At 39.7% G+C, this 24876-nt stretch overlaps 1 protein-coding gene across 3 annotated transcripts in view; it reads right to left on the reverse strand.

The window, feature by feature from the left end:
- The window catches only part of LOC138089276 (ATP-binding cassette sub-family C member 4), a 186382-nt gene that overhangs the window by 5451 nt on the left and 156055 nt on the right, over positions 1-24876 (reverse strand). For all 3 annotated transcript variants that reach the window (XM_068984711.1, XM_068984710.1, XM_068984708.1), the window contains 7 exons: positions 24318-24418; positions 23075-23266; positions 17906-18061; positions 10429-10518; positions 6603-6775; positions 6081-6186; positions 1308-1442 (listed from right to left, as the gene is read on the reverse strand). In XM_068984711.1, coding sequence (XP_068840812.1) covers positions 1308-1442; positions 6081-6186; positions 6603-6775; positions 10429-10518; positions 17906-18061; positions 23075-23266; positions 24318-24418 — 953 coding nt within the window. The remainder of the gene's footprint in view (positions 1-1307; positions 1443-6080; positions 6187-6602; positions 6776-10428; positions 10519-17905; positions 18062-23074; positions 23267-24317; positions 24419-24876) is intronic.

Below are 24876 nucleotides of genomic sequence, written 5' to 3' on the forward strand. Positions count from 1 at the left end.
GTGATTCAGCTTGCCTGTACCAACATTTTCAGATAATCAACGAAGTGAAGAAAACGTGACTTGGAAGAATCCTTTTGCAGATGTTGAGTTTTGTTTTCAAATGAATGAATTCTGTTAGAGTAAAAAGCTTGTTGATTCAGGCTAATCCTCTTGGTGTAACAGCTCTGAAGTATGTATTGATTTCTGATGCTTTTACATATTAAAAGTTGACAATCTGACAGCCTGTTCTCTTACGAGGACCAGGTATATATGCAGAAATGATGTCACGAAAATACTCAACTGGGATGGGAATCAGGATATGTATTTATGTCTTTCTGTATAAAGTGAAAGAAAGTGAGATTTCTGGCTGTTTTGTGGAGAGCTTACACAGGGAATCCCAGAAGGATGACAGGATCTTAGCAGGAAGTTCTAACTGGGAGACATTCTAGTGGATGAAAGTGTTTCGTGACGTGAAATTTCAGGGATAAGAAAATACAGTGCTCTGAGTACAGCTTCTCTATATTTGCCTATAATATAAGTAATTAGGAAAAGTTCAGAACACAGTCTCTCTTGTCCCCAAACTCTTTAGCCAGCTTGGTGACCCTGCCCAGGTAGTGGTCTTCATTTCCAAGAGGATGAATGAGATAAAACAACGACAGAGAACTCAGTCCACATTGTGAAGGCACTGTGAATCCTGACTTATCCTGATGACAGTTTTACCTTCTAGCAGGAAAAGGAAGCATAGGGTGGGGAGGTAGGGGGTGGGGGTGGGGGGTGGTGGCGGGGCAAATGGACCTAATTCTAAACACTGAAGAATCAGGAAGAAAGTGACATACTGTGGAGGAGTTTCCCTTACAGATTAGAAAACAGAAGTGATCCACACATTTCCCTGCTAAATCTTTCTAGACTGATAAACAACATTGCATTTTTTTTCTCCTCCAACGCTCAAATTTCCAGGATATTCCTCAACAGCACTTGCATCACAAATGTGCTGAGCACCAATCAGAATGAATGTAAAGGGTCTGCAAAATGAAACTATTCTGTGTTCCCTGAGAATCTGAACCCAGAGTCCAACGTGTGGCCAGTTCAATCCGAAATCTCACTTGTGTGCGCACATCCTGACCCCTCCCCCACCTCTGCTGTAGAGTCTCAGCAGCCCTGCCTTCCACCTCAAAAGTATTCTTAAGACCTAGTCATGAAGCTTTGTCTCTGGAGGCTTGTAATTGAAAAGGGCACAGAGTGCTTGTTACCAGACCCCTGGTGCCAGAGCATTTGAGGAGTGAACCTTGGAGACGAACTTTAATTACAACTCCCCGCAGTGGGCTCACCTGTTTTGCTGTTTCAGTGAGGGCAGCGGCCTCGGCCTTGCCCAGTTGTTGCACCATCTTATAAAACAGGCTGTCTCTATTTTGCAGCAAAACATACGGCTCATCATATTCTTTCAGTCTCCCTGAATCCAAAACCTGTAGATCAGCAGAAAGAAAGCATTAGCACACAATGTTTTGCAGTAACGTATTATAATGCAGACAATATTTCGGAAAGGGATAGGACAGGGAGAACAGAGAATCTATTTGGGTGGTAGCACTGGCTGGTGTTTAAACGGTTTGATTACCCTGTTTTACTAGGCAGACAAAGGCCTAACCCGACCTTTTATTATTATAATGTTAAAGGAAGAAAATGAAAGTTTCAGACTATGATTACTTGCACTCGGCATATTATATTCTGCCCCATGGGGTTGCTATCATTAGTAAGTGCTTCTAGCTCTTAGACTCTGAACTTTGAAGGCTGTTTATACAGATACACAGAGTTGGGAAATTTCTTGATTCAAGAAAATCAAACTCAATCTAGCTACAAAGTAGGTTGATGTCATATAAACTGATGGCAGTGACCTGACAGCAAATTAATTAACTCCATGTTGGTTTCACAGAACCCGAGCAACATTGGGGGACAAAAATCAAATGCTTCTGGAATTTCTTTGGGTTCATGGAATATTTCAGGTGCTGACTTTGGCTGTAGATTATTGCTCTGAGTGAAAGGCTGGCAAAAAGAGCTGCTACCTCAACAGCTTTAGCTGAATTGCTCAGCACAGAAACAAATCTCTAGAAATCCAATTTTCTATCTTTGGATGAGACTAAAGAAGCAATTAAGAAACAGCTCCAAATTCCAGTGATCACTGCATGCACAGCACATGAGGACAGGCCAATCTGAATTCCCGAGCATCGGAATTTGTTGTCGCAAATTATCTCTCCTTGCTTCTTGTTCTTTCTTCAGCTGCCGGCCTTTCGGGCATTTTACTGCTCATTAATATGTCCACTAATTAGAAACTGAAAGGTAGAGGAAGGGGCTGTTAACTCTGCCTTTCTGCTTATTAGTGGCTTTGCTTAATGGTTTCAGAGGGAAGGAAGAGTCTGAAGCCATTGGCCCAAATGACGTACCTAGGAAAACAGTTCTGATGTTAAGTGGTACTTAGTTCTTCATTTAGGTCATATTTAGAGTAAATGCATCTTCGGAGAATACGCTGAGACGCTAAGCAGGACACAGGTTGTTTTTCCACACCTAGGTATTGCAGTTAACTCTGTCTCAGGGTATTTAATCGCAAACATTTTATTAAGTCTCATAAAGGCCATTTTCCTGTTAAACTTTTGTTTACTACTGGGAATCCCTGCTAAGAGCAGGCCTCACAAAAGAGTTCAAAAATAAATGAATCTGTTACATCTACATAATTATTAAAATGTCCTATAATTTGACATGCCAATTTATATGCCCTGAATGTGTAATTTTACTTAAGTATAGCGTTATAGAGCATAACCATTCTTCCTGATGTTGAAGGAAAAAAATGCAATTTTAAAACATAGGTCTCTCTCACGCCAGAGACTAAGTATACATATCAAATTACTTCATACAATGAAGAGCTTCACATTCTTCAAAAGCCACAACTTTTAAAAATCACCACCTCTGAGTTGGTAGAAATGAGTTCTCTGGCTATAAGAACTATATATTTCTCAGTGGAAATCACTAATATTAACATTTTTCTAACTTTGTACTTTATTCAAATTTGAATGAATACTAAATCTTTCCATTTTCTTTCATTGTCTAAAACACATGCCACTGAGATAGTAGTTCTCAGCACTGCTGAATATCTAAAAAAGGGAAAGGCAGAAAAAAAGTAATAGGATTAACAATATAAAAGGCAGAAAGATCTATTTGACCCTTAAAAGTATTAGCAATGTAATGATTGTGCATAAGGGCAGTTTGTGTGTGTGTGTGTGTGGTGGAGGGCAGTGACAAATCCAAGTGGACATGCGACAATAGTTCCAGGTTTTCAGTTACTAGGAAAACCTTACTAAAACAAAGCTTGAATTGATGAAGAAAAGCAAAGAATATAAAAACCGTAAGATTGCCTACAAACAGAAGAGGTGGGATCAGAGTTTATCGGCTCTTGTTTTTAGTCCGTCATCATAGATTTCCAAAAAATTCTCTAACTGCAGACACTGAAAATATTTAACATGGGAAACAATACCGATAGGCCAATAGCAGATTTTCATATGCCAACTTTGCTCATGTTACCAGGGAGAATCTGGGGTGATCTGAAGACTGGACTGTGTAAGGATTGGAGGGAAAAGCTGTGCTACTGGCTGAAGACAAAACAGGTCACAAGCAACCAGCTAATCCTAAACAGGAAAGGAAGGGGCCTTTAATGTAGAGATAGTGCTGAGTTGTAGAAGAAAGGGGATTTCTCATTTGTCTGTCTTGCTCCACTGTTTTTCGACAACAGAGAAAGTAAGGAAGATTACATTAGCTGTCATTATGACTCCATCATATTTAATAAACTTAAAATTGAGAGAACATCTTTGTAAAATAGAATTCTTAGCCTAACACATTAATGGTGCTTAATGAACCAAAACTGGGTAAATCCCTTTGGAGAGTCAACACATAAACAAAGCTATTAATTAGGTCACAGTTGTTTCCCAACAAGCCTTCTGCTTGATGTACTTATATTAAACAAAACCATATCCATCCGTTTTTGTGCAGAAGTATTCACCAGTGCAACAAAATGTGATTATTATACCGTAAGCGCTTGTAATTACACGACTTTATGGTGACAACACGGTTGGCTCTGCCCTTCATCAGCATCGGTCACTTCCCCAGCCCCTCCCCGACTGAGGCTGGCCGCCCGCTCTCTGGAGCACTGGGCTTTCTAGCAGATTGACTTGTCTTTATGTCTACATTAAAGCTTTAGGAACACCTCCTGGAAAAATTTTCAGAAAGTATACTTTCTGGAAAGGAATACTTTCTGCAAAGGACACAGGTGGGGGCATCCCTCAGAGAATTCATTTTTAGGATGAATTCTCTGAATTCATTCTCTAGAATGAATGAATTCATTTCTAGAACACCATGAAGATGTGAATCTCACGATAAAGTGAGGCACTCAAATATTCTGGTTTCCCAGGGTGTATAGAAGTTATGTTCACACTACACTGTAGCCTAGCAAGCCTGCAACAGGATTAAGTCTGCCTTAATTTAAAAATATTTCATTGCCCAAAACTTGCTAACCATCATCAGGGCCTTCAGCAAGAGAGACTAATAATATCAAAGATCAGTGATCACAGATCACCATAACAAATATGATAGTGAAAGTAGTGAATGTGAAATAGTGCTGAAAGTTACCAAAAGGTGACACAGAGACATGGAGCAATAAGCACATGCAATTGGAAAATGGACTCGATAGACCTTCTCAACTTAGGGTTGCCACAGACCATCAATTTGTAAAAACTACAACATCTGCAAAGCACAGTTAAGTAAAGTATGCCCATATTTCTAAATCACACAAGAAAAAAACTGTCTAGAAAATGAAAGCTTTGAGAAAGAACATTATTTATGGTGTTTCTTTTTTGCCAAATTGACAAGTTGACTGGTAATCAGAAGTTCTAGAACAAGAGACAAGGTTTAAATCTGGGGTGGGTGGAGCACAGAGGACAATACCCCACCTCTGAAGCTGCAGTATGTGCATCTCTTAGGTCCCATGAAGTCTAATCCTGCCGTGCCTACCAGAGGAGTCAGCAACTGCTACCAGCTCAGACCAAGATGTAAGTAAGTGGCCAAGTTGACATTTCCGAATGGGACCTCCCATCACATCACTGATGACCCAACCAGGAGCCCTAAACTGAAGGTCAACCAACACAGGAGTGGGAAGGGGAGCTCCACAGTGAAGGTCAAGGTCAACCACGGAAAACAAGTCCAGTCATTGCAAAGGTGAGAGGCTTCAAAGAGAATCCTTGCGTTTCCCTTCCTCTCTGTCTTCCCCATTCACCCAGATGCTCAGTCTCCATACCTAGACACCAACATCGACTCCTCTCTCTCTTTCCTCAGATCCCATGTTCAATCCATTACACAGTCCACTTGGCTCCATGTCCTTCTCGATCCCAAATCCAACCATCTCACCATTTCCATTGCTACCACCTTAGCCTAAACCACCAATTTTAGAGAGGGCAATATTATGAGAGCAATGTCTGGAGATCTAACCTAGATAATTGCTCACTAACATCATTAGCACAGTGTATCTTTTATTTTTCCATGCCTCCAATTCCTATGTAAAAGATTTCCTAAATTAAATGCTATTTGTTGAAATGCTTTGTTTTTCTCACTAGGCCTTTTCTCAAAGACTCCCCTCAGGAAATCTTGTGAATATTCCAAAAGCTGAGATATTCTGCAATCTAACCTGACAACTTCTAGGCAGTCTAAATAAAAGGCTAATTTTATGATTAAGGGAATCCAAAAATCCAGGAAAAAAAATCTGACATAGGGGAAATGACTGTGTTCTTGAACACTGAAATTTGAAGCCTTGCCTAGCAGTTGAATTATTTTTCTGGTTTTTCATCTCAATGAAAAATAACAATTCCAATAAACTTCTAATATGAAAATATGATGTTACTAGATATATTATATAATAGCACATTCTAAAAGTGTGAGTCCATACTTGAGTTACTGTCAAGAATAAGAGCAAAAAGTAACTAATTGGACATTACTATTTTACATGGAAAGATACACTGAAAAATGGAACATAAATGGAAATAACTGAAATAACACAGGAGAGGTCTTACCATTATCTTGTCACTATCAATGATAGTATTCAATCTGTGTGCTATGGTTAGCACTGTGCAGTGGGCAAATTTCTCACGGATTTTTTTTTGTATTAACTCATCGGTTCTAGAAACAAAGAAGTTGAAGTTTTATTAGTTCAGGAAAGACAGAAACAGCAGACTTCAGAAAAAATTACCATATAATAATTTCATAAGACTTTTAAAAATCAATACTTTAAAACATAATCTTGCTCATCAAAAGCTGAGTAGAAAAAAGACTTTTTGTAAAACAGTGTAAAACAGTCTTCCTTAGAAACTTCCTGAAACTATCAGGAGCTGGATTAGAAATGAAGCTCTCTTAGGATGCCTCATAACAACTTTAACACATTTTGGTTTCTTTCTCTGTTTTCTAAAATTAATGTGATCAAGAGACAAATGTGGGCAAAAGAGAGCACTTAGAACATTTCTCAGCAACATTACTTTTTTTTTCCTTTCACCACATTTAAATTTCACATTTCAATTTCATGGGCCAAAGCTCTGTACCTTGGATCCACATTGGCTGTGGCTTCGTCAATAATCAATATCCGATTTTTCCTGAGGATAGCCCTGGCAAGGCACACCAGTTGTCTCTGTCCAACGCTAAAGTTTGATCCGGATTCTGCTAATTCGGTATCCATTTTACCAGGGAGATCTTCGATGGCTTCCTTCAGTTGCACCTGTGGATACAGAAAGAAGGACACTTTCCTGAAGGAACTGCTACTAAAGGCGACAAGCCTCTGAGACATCAGTGCTTTGAGGTCATCAGGACGCCTTACATATCTTACATGTACAGCCAAGTGATGGGGAGAGCGCCTTCATATCAGCAAGGACGACAGTGCAGTCAGTGAAGGACACAAAGGTCTCGTGACCCATCCTGCCAACAGGACACCTACTGGGAACCTCCCCTAGGGACTACTTCAGAAAGTCTCTCCAAAAATGAAGCTATTTCTCTCATTGTGATCTAAACGGGATCTTTATGGCTGACTCAAGTTTCCCAAACTACATTCTGCAGTGGAGTCAGTACTCTACAGAGGAAAAAAAAAAGTTTTTAATTCCTGCAGGAAGTATGGTTCTCTAAAGACATAATCCTACGAAGAATTCATTTTGGAAGGTCTGAAAGTTTAAAAAAAAAATTCAAACAATGACTAACTGTACAGCTGTAACCCGTAAGCCTATTCAGGAGGCTTCTTTCCCAAGTTTAACACTATACTACTAGGCCACTCAAGGCTGTTTAACTTCAATGTCATGAAAGTTCCATAGTGAATGAAAATCTTGTGAAACACAAGACACAACATACCATTTTATTTCCCCAGCCTATGGGAGTGGATAGTGTTTAATCTATTGTTATAAGATTAAAAAATTACAAAATTAAAAAGAAAAAAAATTTGACTGCCAAAGATAATCTGCTTTCAGAAACTAGAATTCCTGGCAGGAAATTGTGACACCTCAGAATCAAAATGCTCAGAGTCAAATCCAATCTGTATAAATTGCACATTTCAGAGCTTGGAAGAGTGACACTAGATGACAAAAGGTATACATTCAAAACACAATGTGAGCAATTGGTCAATGAGATTTGTACAACAATGACAAAAATACGATTTTTTTTAAGGAAATAAACCACACTTTTCTGAAATTAAGAGATCAAGCAACTATTCAGTAACTATTAAGCGCTTACTTTTTAAAAGCAAAAAATTGAGGCTAGGTCACATGAGGTATTAAGAACCTCTATATGGTTTAGAAAGCTAGAAAGAGTTTCTGCCATAAGTAGCTTATCAACTTTAGAACTAGGGCAAATATACAAAATAATTAGTATTAAAATATACAAACCATTAGCACCCTAATAGTCAAAATCTTTTTCATGCAAGGGTAAGGAAATTCAAGGAAGTGGTGTAAAGTCAAACACAAATAATAGAAAATCTTCTAGAAATGAACCTATCCATATAAAAACTGAGCAAAAGCACCAGGCTTCTTCTGTTACCTGTATTCATGTTGCAGCATTAAAATGACATGACTCCCAATAAATAATTATCACAATCCAAATGTGTGATTTACCATTCTGCAAAAAGTTTTCTGAAACTTTGCAGCATTTTATTACCATGATTTCATTTATCTTTCAGTTAATAATCAAGAAAAGAGGAATAAAATGAATGTTGCAGGGTTCAGTTCAGTCACTCAGTTGTGTCCGACTCTTTGCGACCTCGTGGACTGCCACACGCCAGGCCTCCCTGTCTGTCACCAACTCCCATAGTCCACCCAAACTTATGTCCATAGAGTCGGTGACACCATGCAACCATCTCATCCTCTGTCGTTCCCTTCTCCTCCTGCCTTCAACCTTTCCCAGCATCAGGGTCTTTTCAAATGAGTCAGCTCTTCGCATCAGGGGGCCAAAGTATTGGAGTTTCAGCTTCAACATCAGTCCTTCCAATGAACACCCAGGACTGGTCTCCTTTAGGATGGACTGGTTGGATCTCCTTGCAGTTCAAGGGACTCTCAAGAGTCTTTTTCAACACCACAGTTCAAAAGCATCAATTCTTCGATGCTCAGCTTCCTTTATAGTCCAAATCTCATACCCATACATGACTACTGGCAAAACCATAGCCCTGACTAGATGGACCTTTTTTGGAAAATAAATGTCTCTGTTTTTTAATATGCTAAGTTGGCCATAACTTTCCTTCCAAGGAGTATGCGTCTTTTAATTTCATGGCTGCAATCACCATCTGCAGTGACTTTACAGCCCCAAAACATAAAGTCTGTCACTGTTCCAACTGTTTCCCCATCTATTTGCCATGAAGTGATGGGACTGGATGCCATGATCTTAGTTTTCTGAATGTTGAGCTTTAAGCCAACTTTTTCACACTCCTCTTTCACTGGGCAGGAGGAAGCACAAGCTGGAATCAAGATTGCCAGGAGAAATAGCAATAACCTCAGATATGCAGATGACACCACTCTTATGGCAGAAAGTGAAGAAGACCTAGAGAGCCTGTTGATGAAAGTCAAAGAGGAGAGTGGAAAAGTTGGCTTCAAGTTCAACATTCAGAAAACTAAGATCATGGCATCTGGTCCCATCACTTCATGGCAATCTATTTCTCACTTCCACTGTATAATCATAAGGAATTTGACCTAGGTCATACTTGAATGGTCATACCACTAGGTTTTCCCTACTTTCTTCAATTTAAGTCTGAATTTGGCAATAAGGAGTTCATGATCTGAGCCACAGTCAGCTACTGGTCTTGTTTTTGCTGACTGCATAGAGCTTCTCCATTTCTGGCTGCAAAGAATGTAATTGATGTGATTTCGGTGTTGACCATCTAGTGATGTCCATGTGTAGAGTCTTCTCTTGTGTTGTTGGAAGAGGGTGTTTGCTATGACCAGTGTGTTCCCTTGGCAAAACTTTCTTAGCCTTTGCCCTGCTTCATTCTGTCCTCTAAGGCCAAATTTGCCTGATACTCCAAGTGTTTCTTGACTTCCTACTTTTGCATTCCAGACATCTTTTATGGGTGTTAGTTCTAGAAGGTCTTGTAGGTCTTCATATAACTGTTCAACGTCAGCTTCTTCAACATTACTGGAAGGGGCACAGACTTGAATTACCACAATATTAAACGAACAGAGATCATTCTGTCGTTTTTGAGATTGTTTCCAAGTACTGCATTTTGGACTCTTTTGTTGACTATGAGGGCTACTCCATTTCTTCTAAGGGATTCTTGCCCACAGTAGTAGATAAAATGGTCATCTGAGTTAAATTCACCAAGTCCAGTCCAGTCCACTTTAGTTCGCAGATTCCTAGAATGTCGACGTTCACTCTTGCCATCTCCTGTTTGACCACTTCCAATTTGCCTTGATTCATGGACCTAACATTCCAGTTTCCTATGCAATATTGCTCTTTACAGCATCAGACCTTGCTTCTATCACCAGTCACATTCACAACTGGGTGTTGTTTTTGCTTTGGCTCCATCCCTTCATTCTTTCTGGAGTTATTTCTCCACTGATCTCCAGTAGCATATTGCAGGGTAGTTAGGATATTAATTCACTAGGTCACTAGGAGAATTTGACTCCCTAATGTTAACTTCTAGTTCAGTGCTCTGCTAAGGACAAAACCATGTTATCTAGTTGCTTTGGGTTCTAGGGAAAAAGCCAAAAAGTATGAGGCATTTTACTGCCGGTTTTCATTATCAATCAATACACACATTTTAAATGCACCTATGTCATCAACATTCTCCTAGGAGGTAAACAAAGTCTGTTAAACTGATAGATCCCATTAATTACCTGCAATGCTATAAATGCACACACATAGGAACTGACGTTAAGATGTTAATTACATTACATAAATTACCTCTTCTAAGGCATTCCACAGTTCCTCATCTGAATGCTCATTGAAGGGATCCAGATTCTTCCTCATTGTTCCAGTGAATAAAACAGGTTCCTATATATCGCAAAATAGGAACTGTTATTTCTGTAAACTATTTTTATCTTACACAAATGCTTACAGAAAATAATTTAAATTCAAACAAACCCAACATTCATTATAATCATTAATAACAAGGTTTTGGGACCTTTGCTGTGTCACGTGGCATGAGGGCTTAGCTGCTCCAAGCCATAAGGGATGCTAGTTACTAAACTGCAGATTGAAACCACGTCCCCTGCATTGTAAGACAGATTCTTTACCCCAGGCCCACTAGGGCAGTCCCAAGAGATGTTTGTTTTGATGAAGTGACCTACTTTTCATATTATACTCTAGAGTCATTACTTAAGCTAATCTATGGAATAAATAGGTTTTGAAAGACAAGACTTTTTGCAAGTGCCTGGTGGACCAGTGGCCAAGACTCAGAGCTCCCAATTCAGGGGGTCAGGGTTCAATCCCTGGTCTGGGAACTAGAATCTCACATGTTGCAACTAAGGATCCTGTGTGCTGCAACAAAGCCACGGCACAGCCAAATAGAATGAATAAATACTTTTTTTTTCCTACAAAAAGACAGACCTACCTTCCTTCCTTGAGCAATGAAAGGTCCCACAGGACCAATAAGTTTGGGAATGATGGTTTGGGTGGTTTAGGAGAAAAGGAAAGGGGACTGCATCTGAAGTTCAATCACAGATTTCGTAACAAGGGCCTCGCTCCACTGTCACTTCCTTCAACAACTTCTCTTTGGAAATCTTGTTAAAGTGAATGAGTCTCTCCAAATATTAGGGGACTAAAATGAGATTCTTTGCAGAAAGAAGGATCCTTCACTTTTGAACCCTTGACCAAAGCCTGTAGTTGATTTACGCTAAGTGTTAAATGGAACTTTCAGACACGCTATTGGCCTCAGGGGGGTTCTGCTAATTATCACCAATCCACTGTTGATTGTCACAAAAAGAAAAGAAATTAACTATCTCACAATGCTATAAGGTGCTCACCTAAGTCCATACTGTTCCTCTCAGAGGATATACTTGGCAGCATCTATTGTTTATTTAGCAGCAATGGATGAAAAACAATTGTTTTGTACATAAGAATATTTGTTTGCTATGACATGTCAAAAACATATTTCAAAATCAGTAAAATTTCCATCAAAACTTGTGGAATGAAAAGAATGATGTACCAGAACACTAACCGATTGAAGTTATAAAGACAGCAGGCAATTTGTGAACAGTGTCTGTTTTAGTATGTCAATATATTTTATGTGTGGTGTTCATTTTGGTTTCTACTCACTCTACTTTCATCCACCAAATACGAAACCATTATATTAGCTTCAAAAGGTAACAACAGTGTTCACAGTAGACACATACTCCAAGGGCAGACAAGGGTCGGATTAATGATCATTTCTGACAGATATTATTATTAAAGTACCCACTTATAACCAACAAAGTTAATAATCATATAAATAAGTGTTGTAAAACTGTTCTGCAGGCAGAACAATTCAGTGTAGAGATTTATGGTAGGACCTACAAGCTTCATATAAATATACACTAACATTTATTACGCTAAGAGTCTTTTTTCTGAAGGCACAAAATTAAACCTCACTTAATAAGATCCCCTAGAGAAGGAAATGGCAATCCACTCCAGTACTATTGCCCGGAAAATCCCATGGACAGAGGAGCCTGGTAGGCTACAGTCCATGGGGTCGCAAAGAGTCGGACACGACTGAGCGACTTCACTTTCTTTCTTTTTCTTTCACTTTAATAAAAAGTAGCTGGCACAGTACAGTTGAAGAACAAACACTCTTGTACAACGTAGTATTTTAAATGAAGCATTGGTTTCCAATCTGTTTTTCATCAACGTTTAAAGTCAGTTGTCATCCTTTGTGCCATATTCAATAGTAATTTTTTCCTTTGTTACGAATATGACATGAGTTCATATTAGGTGTGTGACCCAAAAATGGCCACGCTGAATCACAGCATTTAGTTTGGTAAATTGATAATCCCTCGACACAACCGGAGGACTGAACGGCAGTCTTAAGGGACCTTTAGTACAGGCTGCTGGAAGAAAAGACTGTTATCTTTGTAGGATAACAATCCTGCAAAGAAACCCTACCTACTAACCTTCTAATGCTTAAAATGACCTAGGACCAAGACAAAAAGTGTACAAATGGTTACAAACAAGGCAAATAAAGGACAATCATTTCAGTCCTAAACTAGGACTATCATAAGTAGCTGCTACTAAGAAATTAACACAACACTGTAAATTAACAATTGTTGTGGTTTTAATCACTAAATCGTGTCTGACTCTTTCACGACCCCACAGACTGTAACTTGCCAAGCTACCCTGCCCATGGAACTCTCTAGGCAAGAATGCTGGAGTGGGTTGCCATCTCGTGCTCCTGGGGATCTCTGCAACCTAGTGATTGAACCGGCATCTCCTACACTGGCAGGTGGATTCTTTACCACTGAGCCAACAGGGAAGCTCCATAAATCAACTATACTTCAATTTTTTAAAAAAAGTATCTACTGCTGCTGTTTCCTGGTGTCCTAAAGCTCTGTTCTCCTTTCTAATCTGAGGACTTTTCATAAGAGGAAACTCATCTCCCTGTTTCAAGAATAAGAGAAGCACCTGAAGTCACTTTAAATTTTGGTACCCTCATCATTTTTTTTTTAGATCCTGTAGCCTCTGAAGGAACTAATCATCATCCATATTCAGAAGAAAAGGACACTGTTTGCCAACAAAGAAAGAAGAATTTAAGTCATGTAAAGTCCTCTTTCAGGGGCTCCAGGGAGCAGTTCCAAGAAGACTTCAGTGTCAGGAACAAAGGGTGACTGACTACTTTAGGCTAGAATCCAGTTGTATTTCTTTACTAGTAACAGCATATCCAACTCCTCTCTTTCAGTTTAATTCTCAACAAGATAAAAAGGGAAAGAAAACCAGAAAACCATGGAGAAGTCAATGAGGTAGCTCTGGTTCATCTTCTTCAACTGACTGAAGAAAACACAAGGAACAGAAATATCAAAAGAGCAGAGGGGGCTGTTTAAAAATACCAAGCTTTTGCTTTGATAGAGAGAAAAACTATTAAATATAAGAAATGAATCTAATCATAATTAAGATGATGGCTGCTGATCTGTGCCGACCTCTGGGCTACCATCATAAACACTGAATTCACATGGAATCCCTCTTCAAGAGAAAACATTTTCCTTGTGCCATAAATTTTCTTGTGCCATTTTCTCTAGGTACAAAGAATCATCCAAAGAGGCTCGTATTAGCGATTATACTTGGGGTAACCGATTAAGACTCAAGTTTCCTTACTGGCAACTGGGGCTAACGGTACAAGGCTGATGTGCAAAGCTGGAACAACAGTGATGCTAACACTGACCAGGAGACCAGCCCAACAGGGGACAGGGAGGGGCAGGATCTATCCAACTGCAAGCTCAGTCAATGGATCAGAAAGTCAATTTTGTGCCTTGTGACTGTCATTTTATCTTTTATGTTAGCTGGGACAGAATGGATACCCTAGATGGTTTTAAAGTCCACTTACAAGAAGAGCAAAGCTAATTAGAAGAATGGAGAGTAAAAACCAGCATATAGAGTAATAATGTTTTAAAAAAATTTTGTGTGTGTGCAAGTGCGGACATGAGATTTCATGTTACAAAGCAGTTCTACTGTGGATGACAGTCAACAGGGTACTGAAGTCCTCACAGGGTGATCAGCTGCTCAGGTTCTGGAGTTGGGAATCACCAAAAAATACACAGGAAATTCAGGCTCTGCTGCTTACTTGCTAAGTGGGTTAAGCTCTTAGTGCCTCAGTTATCAAATCTGTCAGATAAGGATAATAAGAGAATTATGAGGATTAAGGAAGAGAGGGTAGGGAAAGAGGCAAACATGTGTTAAGAATTCCACAAGTGTTAGGAATTATTATTAATACTGTGTAAGTTGTCAGGGGCTGCAATAAAAACCAGAGCAACAGAAATGAGGGACAGAAGTCATGTCTTCAAGGAGAACAAGACAGCTGTCAAGAATGTGGAAAGCATTGAGAAAAATGCCAGAGGTCTTCGTGGGGGACGGAAAAGTATGACTAGGGTACAGGGTGACGGTCAGGAACAAATTTGGTGGAAGGGGAGCCAACAACCAAGAGAAATAGTGATAGTCTTTCTTCTTGCTCCTTGGAGAAAAGACATTACATAAATTTTTCAGTTATGCTTTTCCCTAAAACTCTACTGCGTTGCTTTTTAATTTTGCTTCACTGTTTAAATTTCTATAAACAATGTGGTTTACGTTATAAGCAATAAAAGTACTGAAAATCACCAAGGACTATAAAAACATGAAAAGAAAGAGCAAAGCCTTTCCAAAATGTGTTAGTCTTTTAGAAATGACACCTGAAAGGTCAGTGCCTTCATTCTTAAGAATACTTATAATTACTGTTGACTGACTGGTCCCAAGAATCAGCCACGGGATCTAAGTTACATTTTTAGTGTTAGTCACTCAGTCATGTCCAACTCTCTGCGACCCCATGGATTGTACCCATCAGGCTCCTCTGTCCACGTGATTCTCCAGGCAAGGATACTGGGGTGGGTAGCCATCTCCTTCTCCAGGGGATCTTTCCAACCCAGGGATTGAACCAAGGTCTCCCGCATGGCTGAAAGATTCTTTACTATCTGAGCCACCAGGGAACCCCACATATTTTAAAAAAGTATTTGTTTAACTTATTTGTTTGGCTGCACCTGGTTTTTGTTATGCCACGTGGAACCTAGTTTCTTGAACGGGGATTGAACCTGAGCCCCCTGCACTGAGAGCAGAGTCTTAGCCACTGAACCACCGGGAAAGTCCTTAGTCATATCTCACAACAAATCTGTGTCACATTAGTTTCTAGATGTGGTTCAAGGACCAGGACGCTGGACCTCCAGACGAGTGACATCCTCAAGGCCCTACAGTCACATGAGACAGAGCAGGAATTAAAAAGTGGCTCATGTTGACAGTCTATGCCCTATCCCTGGCTGCCTCCTGAATAATCTCCTGGGACACTTTACACAAACATTCTCTTTTATCAAATAGCATTGCGCCTCAGAAACAAAGACATAGAGAGTGAAAAAATAAAGTTCTGTGTTTACAATGGTTAGTGATCATTATCTACATGGATACAAAGCTTAGCTCTGTTTTGTAACCACGCTCCCTGGAGTGTGTACACAGAGCATGCTCAAACGTAGGGTGGAAACTGATGGAACAGAACCAAAACGTGGTGATGTCAAGGGATGTTTAGTCTTTGCTCAGATGTGCTTCCAAAACATTACTGGCAGAGCCAAGAATCATCTAACGTTATTTCTTTATTTATACTGTTCTTTTATGTACACAAGCATACAACCATTTCTTATTAAGAAGCATTAAAAGTAATACAGGGCACGGTTTCTCAATCCTTTTATCCAAGGACATAAAAGTACTTTATAGACACACCCGTTATGTCTTAGAACTAACCTCATTTGGCCCATTTCAGAGATGGGTAATGGCACCCTACTCCAGTACTCTTGCCTGGAAAATCCCATGGATGGAGGAGCCTGGTAGGCTGCAGTCCACGGGGTCGCTAAGAGTCGGGCACGACTGAGTGACTTCACTTTCACTTTTCACTTTCATGCATTGGAGAAGGAAATGGCAACCCACTCCAGTGTTCTTGCCTAGAGAATCCCAGGGATGGGAGAGCCTGGTGGGCTGCCGTCTGTGGGCTCGCACAGAGTCGGACACGACTGAAGTGACTTCGCAGCAGCAGAGATGGGTAAAATCAGAACTTAAAAATGGGAATCCAGAAACATTTATTTTCTACATTAATCACCAAGTCAGCCACCAAGAACAGACTGCTCTAAGTACTTCAGGTAAGAATCCACCTGCCAATGCAGGAGACTTAAGAGATGCAGGTTCAATCCCTGGGTTGGGAAGATCCCTTGGAGGAGGGCATGGCAACCCACTCCAGTATTCCTGTCCAGAATCCCATGGACAGAGAAGCCTGGCAGGCTGCAGTCCATAGCATCACACGGAATTGGACATGACTGAAGTGACTTAGCATGCACACACAGCAGCAATGCACAAGGATTCTAATTTCTGCACATCCTTGTGAACACTTGGTTCTTTTTTTTTCCTTAAAAATTGTTGACATCTTTAGAGGTATGAGGTGGCATTTCACTGTGGTCTAAAAACAATACCTTGATTCCAAAAGGGCTTATACTAATACCAGGTATTTTAAAGGACAGGGGTAGGGAACAACAGTTGAACAGTCATAAGACACAAGTCTATGCTCTCCTTCCTTTGGGTGCCACGTTCTATATGCTTCCTAATAACATTTCAGAGCTCATTATACCCGCATTCCAGGAAGCACATTTGCCTGGCTCTTAATCTCTCTTTTCCATGGTTCTCTTAAAGGTATCTATTTTTCTCAGCATTCCTTGATGGTCAGATGATTGTAGAGAATTTTTTTAAAACACCAAAGATAAAAAAATAAAACCAGCAAGTTTATCATAGCAGAGGGCAGGATTAAAGATGAAGGCACAGAGTCTATGTTGTCCTTGGCTATATACATGGAGGATAGTAACTGATCAACAGACATCCTCTGCATTATTTTACGTGGATGAAACATAAGGAATGACAAGAGCATCTACTATGCAAATAATCAAGCACTCCTTAAAACTCATACATATTTAAGAAGTTAAAAAAAAAAAAGGAAGAATCAGAAACCAGGAAGAGATGGTTAATTCAATGTTCCACCAACACAGAAGCCATGCACTGGGCCTATGTGAATCGATCCACACGCACTGACCTATTTAGTCCTCACAGCAGCTCGAGGAGTTGGTACTGTGAGCTGCCTTGTAAGGGAGAGGAGATGGAATTCCATGTCCGGTGCTTTTCCTCACTATTCTGTACTGAATGCCTGGTTAAAACCACTTACTAACGGCTAATTTCTAAAACTTTGCCCTGTCCATCTCTACACACTGTAATTCTCAAAGTCCTACACTTTCACAGAAAGCCTTCAACTCTAAAGATGCAGCTTATTTCTTATAGCAAAATTCCATCATTAAGACACTTAAGATGCCGGTTTTTCCCGAAAGAAACCTTTCATATGTTAAACCATTTATAATTGTTTTCTCAGAATTATGTGGTTATCAGTGGTCAAAATAGAAGTATCTGAAGAAGCTTAAATTCAGAAATCTGGAAAAGTTATTAAACCACACACACACAAAATAAACAAACTAACAACAAAAAACCCTGATACCCAAGAAAGTATCTGTGAAAATACCTGTACTTAAAAATATGCTCTACTGGGGGAAAAAGAATCAACACTTTCATCCAACTAAAACCAACAAATCAAAAGAAATTAAACTTAGATGGTGTATAAAAAGAACATGTGAAAATGCTCTGATGTGCATACCTGAGGTATAATTGACATTTTCTTCCTTAAATCATGAAGACCAATTTCGGTTGTCAAGATCTTATCAATCCAGATTTTACCTTCAGGCTCCGACAATCTAAAAAGGGCAGCGATGAGAGAACTTTTTCCAGCTCCTGTTCTTCCCACAATGCCAACCTGTAAAGAGATCCAGGAGGGATTAAGAACTAACAATATGCAGCAAACCTAGGAAAAACCCTGGTTGCTTAAGATGAATTTTAAAAGTTCTACTGAGTGTAGTTTCTCTAGTTCCTCAACTGTGGCACTGTTGAGATTTGGGCTCAGGTAATTCTTTGCTGGGGAAGGGAAGCTGTCCTGAGAATTGCAGGATGGATACCAGTAGCCATGGAGACTACCCATTTGATGACAGAAGCACGCGTCAGGTGGTGGAAACCAAGAATGACAGACATTGACAAATGTGCCATGGTGAAGACCCCTGGTTCAAAGAACAGAATCAGTCCACAATCAGTAAAAAGTCAGAAGCTTTCCAAGTGTTCCATTAGAATTCAGCTTTTACATTAGTTGTATTCTAGTGTCTAGATATTTCCAACATTGAGAATTATGTGAGCAATTTTGCAGATATGTCAACAAGTCAAGTCAGAAGTCTTATATACAAACAATTATTCAGATTTCCAGATTTCTTTCAGTTAAGAGGACGTATTCTTTCGTAGACAAACTAAATCACTTCCAGATAATAAATACCTTACTAATGACTTGTCTTGAAAGGAAACATCTTAAAATTTTAAAATGCTAGTCTCAGTGTCTTAAAAGGCAGTAGCCAGGTAGACAAAACACACATAATGAGGTCAACAAAAACAACAACACAAACAACACTTTCTATTTATATGGGATCTTTCATCTCAGCACTTCAAAAGACATTTTACAAACCAATTAATACTTATAATTAAACCCTGGAAAGATACGTGTCAAATATCAGCCAACTTATTAAAATCTAGGCAAACAGAAATTAAGTGCATTAACAATAAGATCAAAGATTCAATATAATGCACGGAAAATGCAGATCAGGAGTAAAATTTTATTGTAAAAACTGGTTAGTTGTCCGAATTCAAACATGTATGCAGAAATTGGTCTTTTTTACCAATCAGGTGGCAAACTACAAATTCCCTGGTGGGGCATACGATACGCTTTCATGTGTGCTAAGTCACTTCTGTCGTGTCTGACACTCTGTAGCCTGCCAGGCTCCTCTGTCCATGGGATTCTCCAGGCAAGAATACTGGAGTGGATTGCCATTTCCTCCTCCAGAGGATCTTCCCAACTCAGGGATCAAACCGGCATCTCTTCATTTCTATCACTGACAGGAGGATTCTTTACAACTAGCACCACCTGGGAAGTCCACGATATTAGCCAAGCCCAGGGGGCATAGCCAGCACCAGCAACTTGTGACCAGCAGTAGTACTCCCCTCTGCGGCCTTCTGAAGTTGGCTTTAGTGATGTTTGTGTTTTGTCTTCACCATCATCTCCCTCACCACCAAGCTCACAGTCACACAGAGGGGGACGTGCTTTCCACTCACTTGTAAATAAATTTTAAAAACAGGGAAGAACCAAACCACTCTTAGCACCGATTATACTACGGTAACTTGATTTATTTTCTCCTTAAATACTTCCAAAGTTTCAAACCTTAAGTCTGTAAAGACAATAATTCAATTTCAAAAATTTAGACACATTAGCAGAAAGAAAAGTGGCTTTTCTTTGTACCTATTTTGTATGATATGATAAATCCTGATTTATATAATATAGATGGGACACTTTCTGCATCTAGGCAGGTCCTAGAGAATGTGTGTATGTGTTCTGTGTTTCACATGTAGATTTTGAACATGCAGATTTCGTTCCAGACCACCACAATAATGGGAATATAAGTCATACGGATATTTTTCTTCCTCTGAATTTTTCTTCCTCTAAAAAATGTTAACCATCACCTGATCCCTCTTCAGGTTGGAGTAACTTCAAGAACACTGAATACAGGTCACCATGACAAATACAATTACAATGAAAAGATTTGAAGTATTGCAAGAATTACCAAAATGTGACAGATATGAAGTGAGTAAATGCTATAGGAAAAATGGTGTTGCTGCTCATGCTTAATGCAGAGTTGCCAAAAACATTCCATTTGTGAAAAAACAGAACCCCCAAAGAAACAGCACTTTGAAACACAATAAAACCATGTATGCCTGCATTTCTGGGTGTTTTAATATGTAAATCAACACACAACACAATACAGGTGAGAACTATGTCTATGAAAATGTTTGTACACTTCTATGCTACTCATATTGGTGGTGGTTTAGTTGCTAAGTTGTGTTTTCCTGTTGTGACCTCATGGGCTGTAGCCTGCCAGACTCCTCTGACCATGGGATTCTCCAGGCAAGAATACTGGAGTGGGTTGCCATTTCATTCTCCAGGGGATTTTCCCAACTCGGGAACTGAACCTGGGTCTCCTGCATTGCAGGCAGTTTCTTTACTGAGTCACCAGGGAAGCCCATGCTATTAATATCAGCTATACTGAAACTGATGCACCTGTGTAAAGTGGGATATTTGTAGACTTTGGGTATATGGCCAAGATATGGCAGGGACACTAAGGGCTGCTCAGAGCCACAGGAATGCAACTTCAACAGTCCAGGGAGGAGAGATAAGAACAGAACAACTCAAATAAAGCCCAGACCAGGCTATCTCTACCGTTCACTTATCAAAACTATCATCTGAAAGTCTTTCCCAGGTCACCAATGGGTTTTACAAATTGCCCATGGAGAGTGCCACCAGTGTCAGTGAAATTTACATGCCTGAAACCAAAGACATTCAGAGAAATTCTTTACAGAGGTCTTGCTCAAATGCAATGCTGAGAAAAGAGGTCTCTTTGGGCCTGAGACTCTGCATTTCTGAGAGGCTCCCAGGTGTTGTAGGTGCTGTGGGCCTGGCAACACAGTCTGAGTTGCAAGGAATTAGGAAGCTGGGACAATCTGGGAGTGAGGGGAGGGTTTGCTGAGGATATATTATGTAAAAAGGAGAAAGGGTAGGAAACTAATATTTTTGCACATTATAGCAAGGTCTAGTAAGCATCTCTAAAAATGTATTATTCAAGTAATAGCTCAGAGCAAGAAAAAAATAACAAACCAAAATCAATCTATCTCTAGAGCTGGAAAACGCTTTAAAATGGCCCAGTACTTTCTAAAATGATCAAATCAACCACAAAATCATCTAAATGAAAAATGCAGCCCATGTTCAGAATCTACTCAGGAAGTCTACGGTGCTATTTACTTCATTTTGGTTCTTTATTTTTACTTGCTATTTCTTCTATGAATTAGAAACCAGCATAATACCTATTAATTTTTCCCATTTACTTCTGGGAATAGGGACAGCAGAGAAAATGAGAGAAAGAGAATTAAAGCCCCAGTTGTGCTAGGCTGGCTCACTCCCACATCCGCCCCCAGCCAGCTCTCAATCAAATCCAACACCAAAGGGGTGTCCTGGAGTGACAGGGGCTGCGACAGGTGAGCATGAGGGGAAACCTGGGATGTACACAGGCAGAGTGAAATGACTTCATAAACACACTGCCCGAGTGTCATCTCCAAACACAGAAATGAAGCTAACAGTGATACTCACAGTGGACTGAGACACAGATCAAAAGTCACGTTATTGCAGTTTTTAATTCACTCTCCAGACTCAATTTTCCTACATACATTTTAGAAGCTCGGATAGACCTATGATCCAGGGATTTTAAGATGGAAGAATGCATGTAGTTGTATTGCAGTTTCATAGATAACTCATATTTTATGGCTTTTGGGGGAACTTAAGATGGGTAAATTAACAGAAATATATATACAACAGGAAATATGGTGGACACAATGTCTGCAAGCAAGCAAACCTCACTTCCTTCCCAACCGATGAGCCAGTTTTTGCTGTGAGACTGACTGAGGCTTCGCCCTGCATATCATTTGGGCGTTAAATTGAATACTCTTTCGCATCACAAGGGTATCATTCATTAAATTACAGCTCCAGTCCACTAGATGGGTGTGCGGTGGGAAGAGTTTTAAGGAGCAATTAAATACCAAGTATTTAACATGAGAGGTAATAGGTTATTTACGCAGTTGTGCTGTGTGTGTGTGTTTTGGTTACTGGTTGTTCACAACTATGTGTTACTCATTCACTTTCCCAGCGGGGAGGCTCTCAGCACACTCTGTGTGCCCTGAAAAATACAATTTTGTGGGGGAACAGAGATGAAAATAAGATGCTCTCTGATCTTTAAGAAGCCTTAGGGATCTGTGAGATACAGACCCCAAATTACAAAGCGTGTCAAAAATGGCATCAATTAACTGTGGTAAAATACAGATAACGTAACACTTACCAACTTAGCCATTTTTACGTGGACAGTTTAGTGTTAAGCACGTTCACTTTGTTGTCCCTCCTGAATATTTTCCCCCTTGTAAAACTGAAACTAACTCTGTATGCATCATACAACAACCACCAATTCCCCTAGCTCAGGTCATGGCAACCACCATCTGATTTCCTTTCTTTATGGATCTGAGTACTCTAGGAAATCTCAAGTAAGTGGAATCCTACGGTACTGGTTTCTTTTGCATCTGCCTTATTATCATTTCACCTGATGTCCTGAGATCGCGATGTTCTTCCTTTTTCAGGCTGAATGTTTCTTTGTGAGGATACACCACATTTGTTTATCCATTCGCCTGTCACTTTCTTTAGACAAGACACTGAGGAAGAACTGAGCGTCTTGCAGAAGCAGACGCGCTAGAGTCAGCTCAGAAAATGAGGAGCCGTTCACCGGGCAGTGCCGAGGGGAAGGGTCTCTGAGATAGAGGGCAGCATGTGCAGTGGGGGCTGGGAGGACAGCAAGCTTCGGGAGAGCCCACAGACAACCAGAAGTATGTGAACATTAGAACCTGAAGCTCGAGGGGCAGGTGGGGCCAAGGTAGGCAGGGAAGAGGTTCCTACCGCCTTGTCGACTCTCACTAAGTCTCTTTTCCAAGAGCCTGTCCTGGTTCCCACCGACAGACCGATCGAATCTTCATGCACATAGGATGAAAAGACTGCCCCCCGACACACCGCTCAGGAATCCCAGAGCAGATGCGGGGCTAAATGTTCACAGGTAAACTATTACAGAAGGAAGTGGCTGAAACAAACCTTTTCTCTTGATTTAATGAGTGCTGTCAGGTGCTTCAATACCAGAGGGCCATCTAGGCTGTACGAGAAGTTCACATTGTCAAAGATGATCACACCTTCATGGGGCCAGGACGGCAGTGGGCGTTTCTGGGATTCCCAGGGCGCTTCTTTTTCCAGATCTGTATACTCGATCACCCTTTCTACTGAAATCATCTGAAACATAGGACATCACATGAGTTAGGAACAGAGGGTCTTCGTAATGGATGTCAGGTTATAAATGAAACTTCTGCTTTTGTATCTTTATATCTGCATTTCTATAGTTAAGAATATCTCAGGTCTTAGCATCTACAAAAGACAGAAGTACTGCATCTACAAAAGACAGAAGTGCTAATTTAAAGAGCATACTGATGATGGGTAACTTTTTCATTGTCTCCTAACACATTTATTATGGCTACCATGTTCAACATTATATCAAAACTGAATGACCTAGAGAAATTAAATACTCTAAGTGACTCAATTTTCATAGATATTTTTTAAAATAGAAAACCTTGTCAATGAAAACAGTATGTGTGGACAGAAATCATTATTATTAATATTTTGCTATAGAAGGATCATCTGTTGTAGATGAGTTAGAACTGGATGGTCATTACACCTCATTTTAATAATTAACTACTTTCTATTCTATTAGAGTGAAATAGACAAATTTCAGTTTCATCATTTTTCTCTCTTTAGGAAAAAATGAAAATATTCAAAAAAGGAAGCAATTTATGTATTGACTAAGGCCTTCTAAACAAACATAACTTGACACCTTTGATAGTACTTTCCAAAAGAAGGGCCATCAGTAAGTTCAGGCATTCAACACATACAGGAGACATTCTAAAATGGAGATGGTGGGGAATAATTAAATTAATTGAACAAATAAACCTCAAAATACTAAATTCTTAAACTATTAAATAACAAATGTAAACAAGCCTCTAAGAAATAAGCTGTATCTTCTGCAGGATGTCAGAAACTCCCTCCTACAGAGGCATGTATTAAATTTGAAGACAGCTTGTGATGAATATAAAACCAGCTGACATGGCATACATAAGACTGAGAAAAGATGTGTTTATTTTATTTTAAATAAATGTTAAACAGATGCTGGAAGGATCTAATAAACCCTGTTAGCTATGATGTAAAAAACAGTTTTAAGAGTTTTTTTTTTAACATAATAATTGCCTTTATGTCATTTAACGTTAAGGAAAACGCTAAAAGGTAACATCACCATATTCTCAACTTCGGCACTTTGCCTGACGCACCACTGGAACATCCCCATGAGCGTGAGGGCGTAGGACAGCGCCAGGCCAACCTGCCCAGCATCCAAAGCTAAATGAGGAAGAAGAAAGGAAACATTTCAATCCCACTGTTAACCCTGAGCTGGGCTTCTTCCATCACTGTGCCTAGACTTCTCTATAATATTTAAATCACTGGCAAATAGATAGTGTTACTTATACTTTTACTAAGTGTTGATAGAGAGCATGAAAGAAAAGTAAAAAAAAAAAAAAAAAAAAAAAAAAAACCACTATGAACACAGAAAACTATTAAAAGAGCTTATTAATCCTGCCTGACAGGGTTGACATACTCTTGACAGTTATGATGTAGGGAAGGAAACACGTCATCATGCAGACTTTCGTCACTATGGTTTCAAGGATCATCATGTAATTTCACTTTTTACGTGCAACGCAGCCACAGTTGGAAACCACGAAAAAACAAGTCAATTGGTTCTAAGAGCCAGTGCTTTTAAATCCAAAATACTGCTCTTGTTGTTCCATTATTTAAACCAG

This window comes from Capricornis sumatraensis, chromosome 12 (assembly GCF_032405125.1).
Source record: "Capricornis sumatraensis isolate serow.1 chromosome 12, serow.2, whole genome shotgun sequence".
NCBI lineage: Eukaryota > Metazoa > Chordata > Mammalia > Artiodactyla > Bovidae > Capricornis > Capricornis sumatraensis.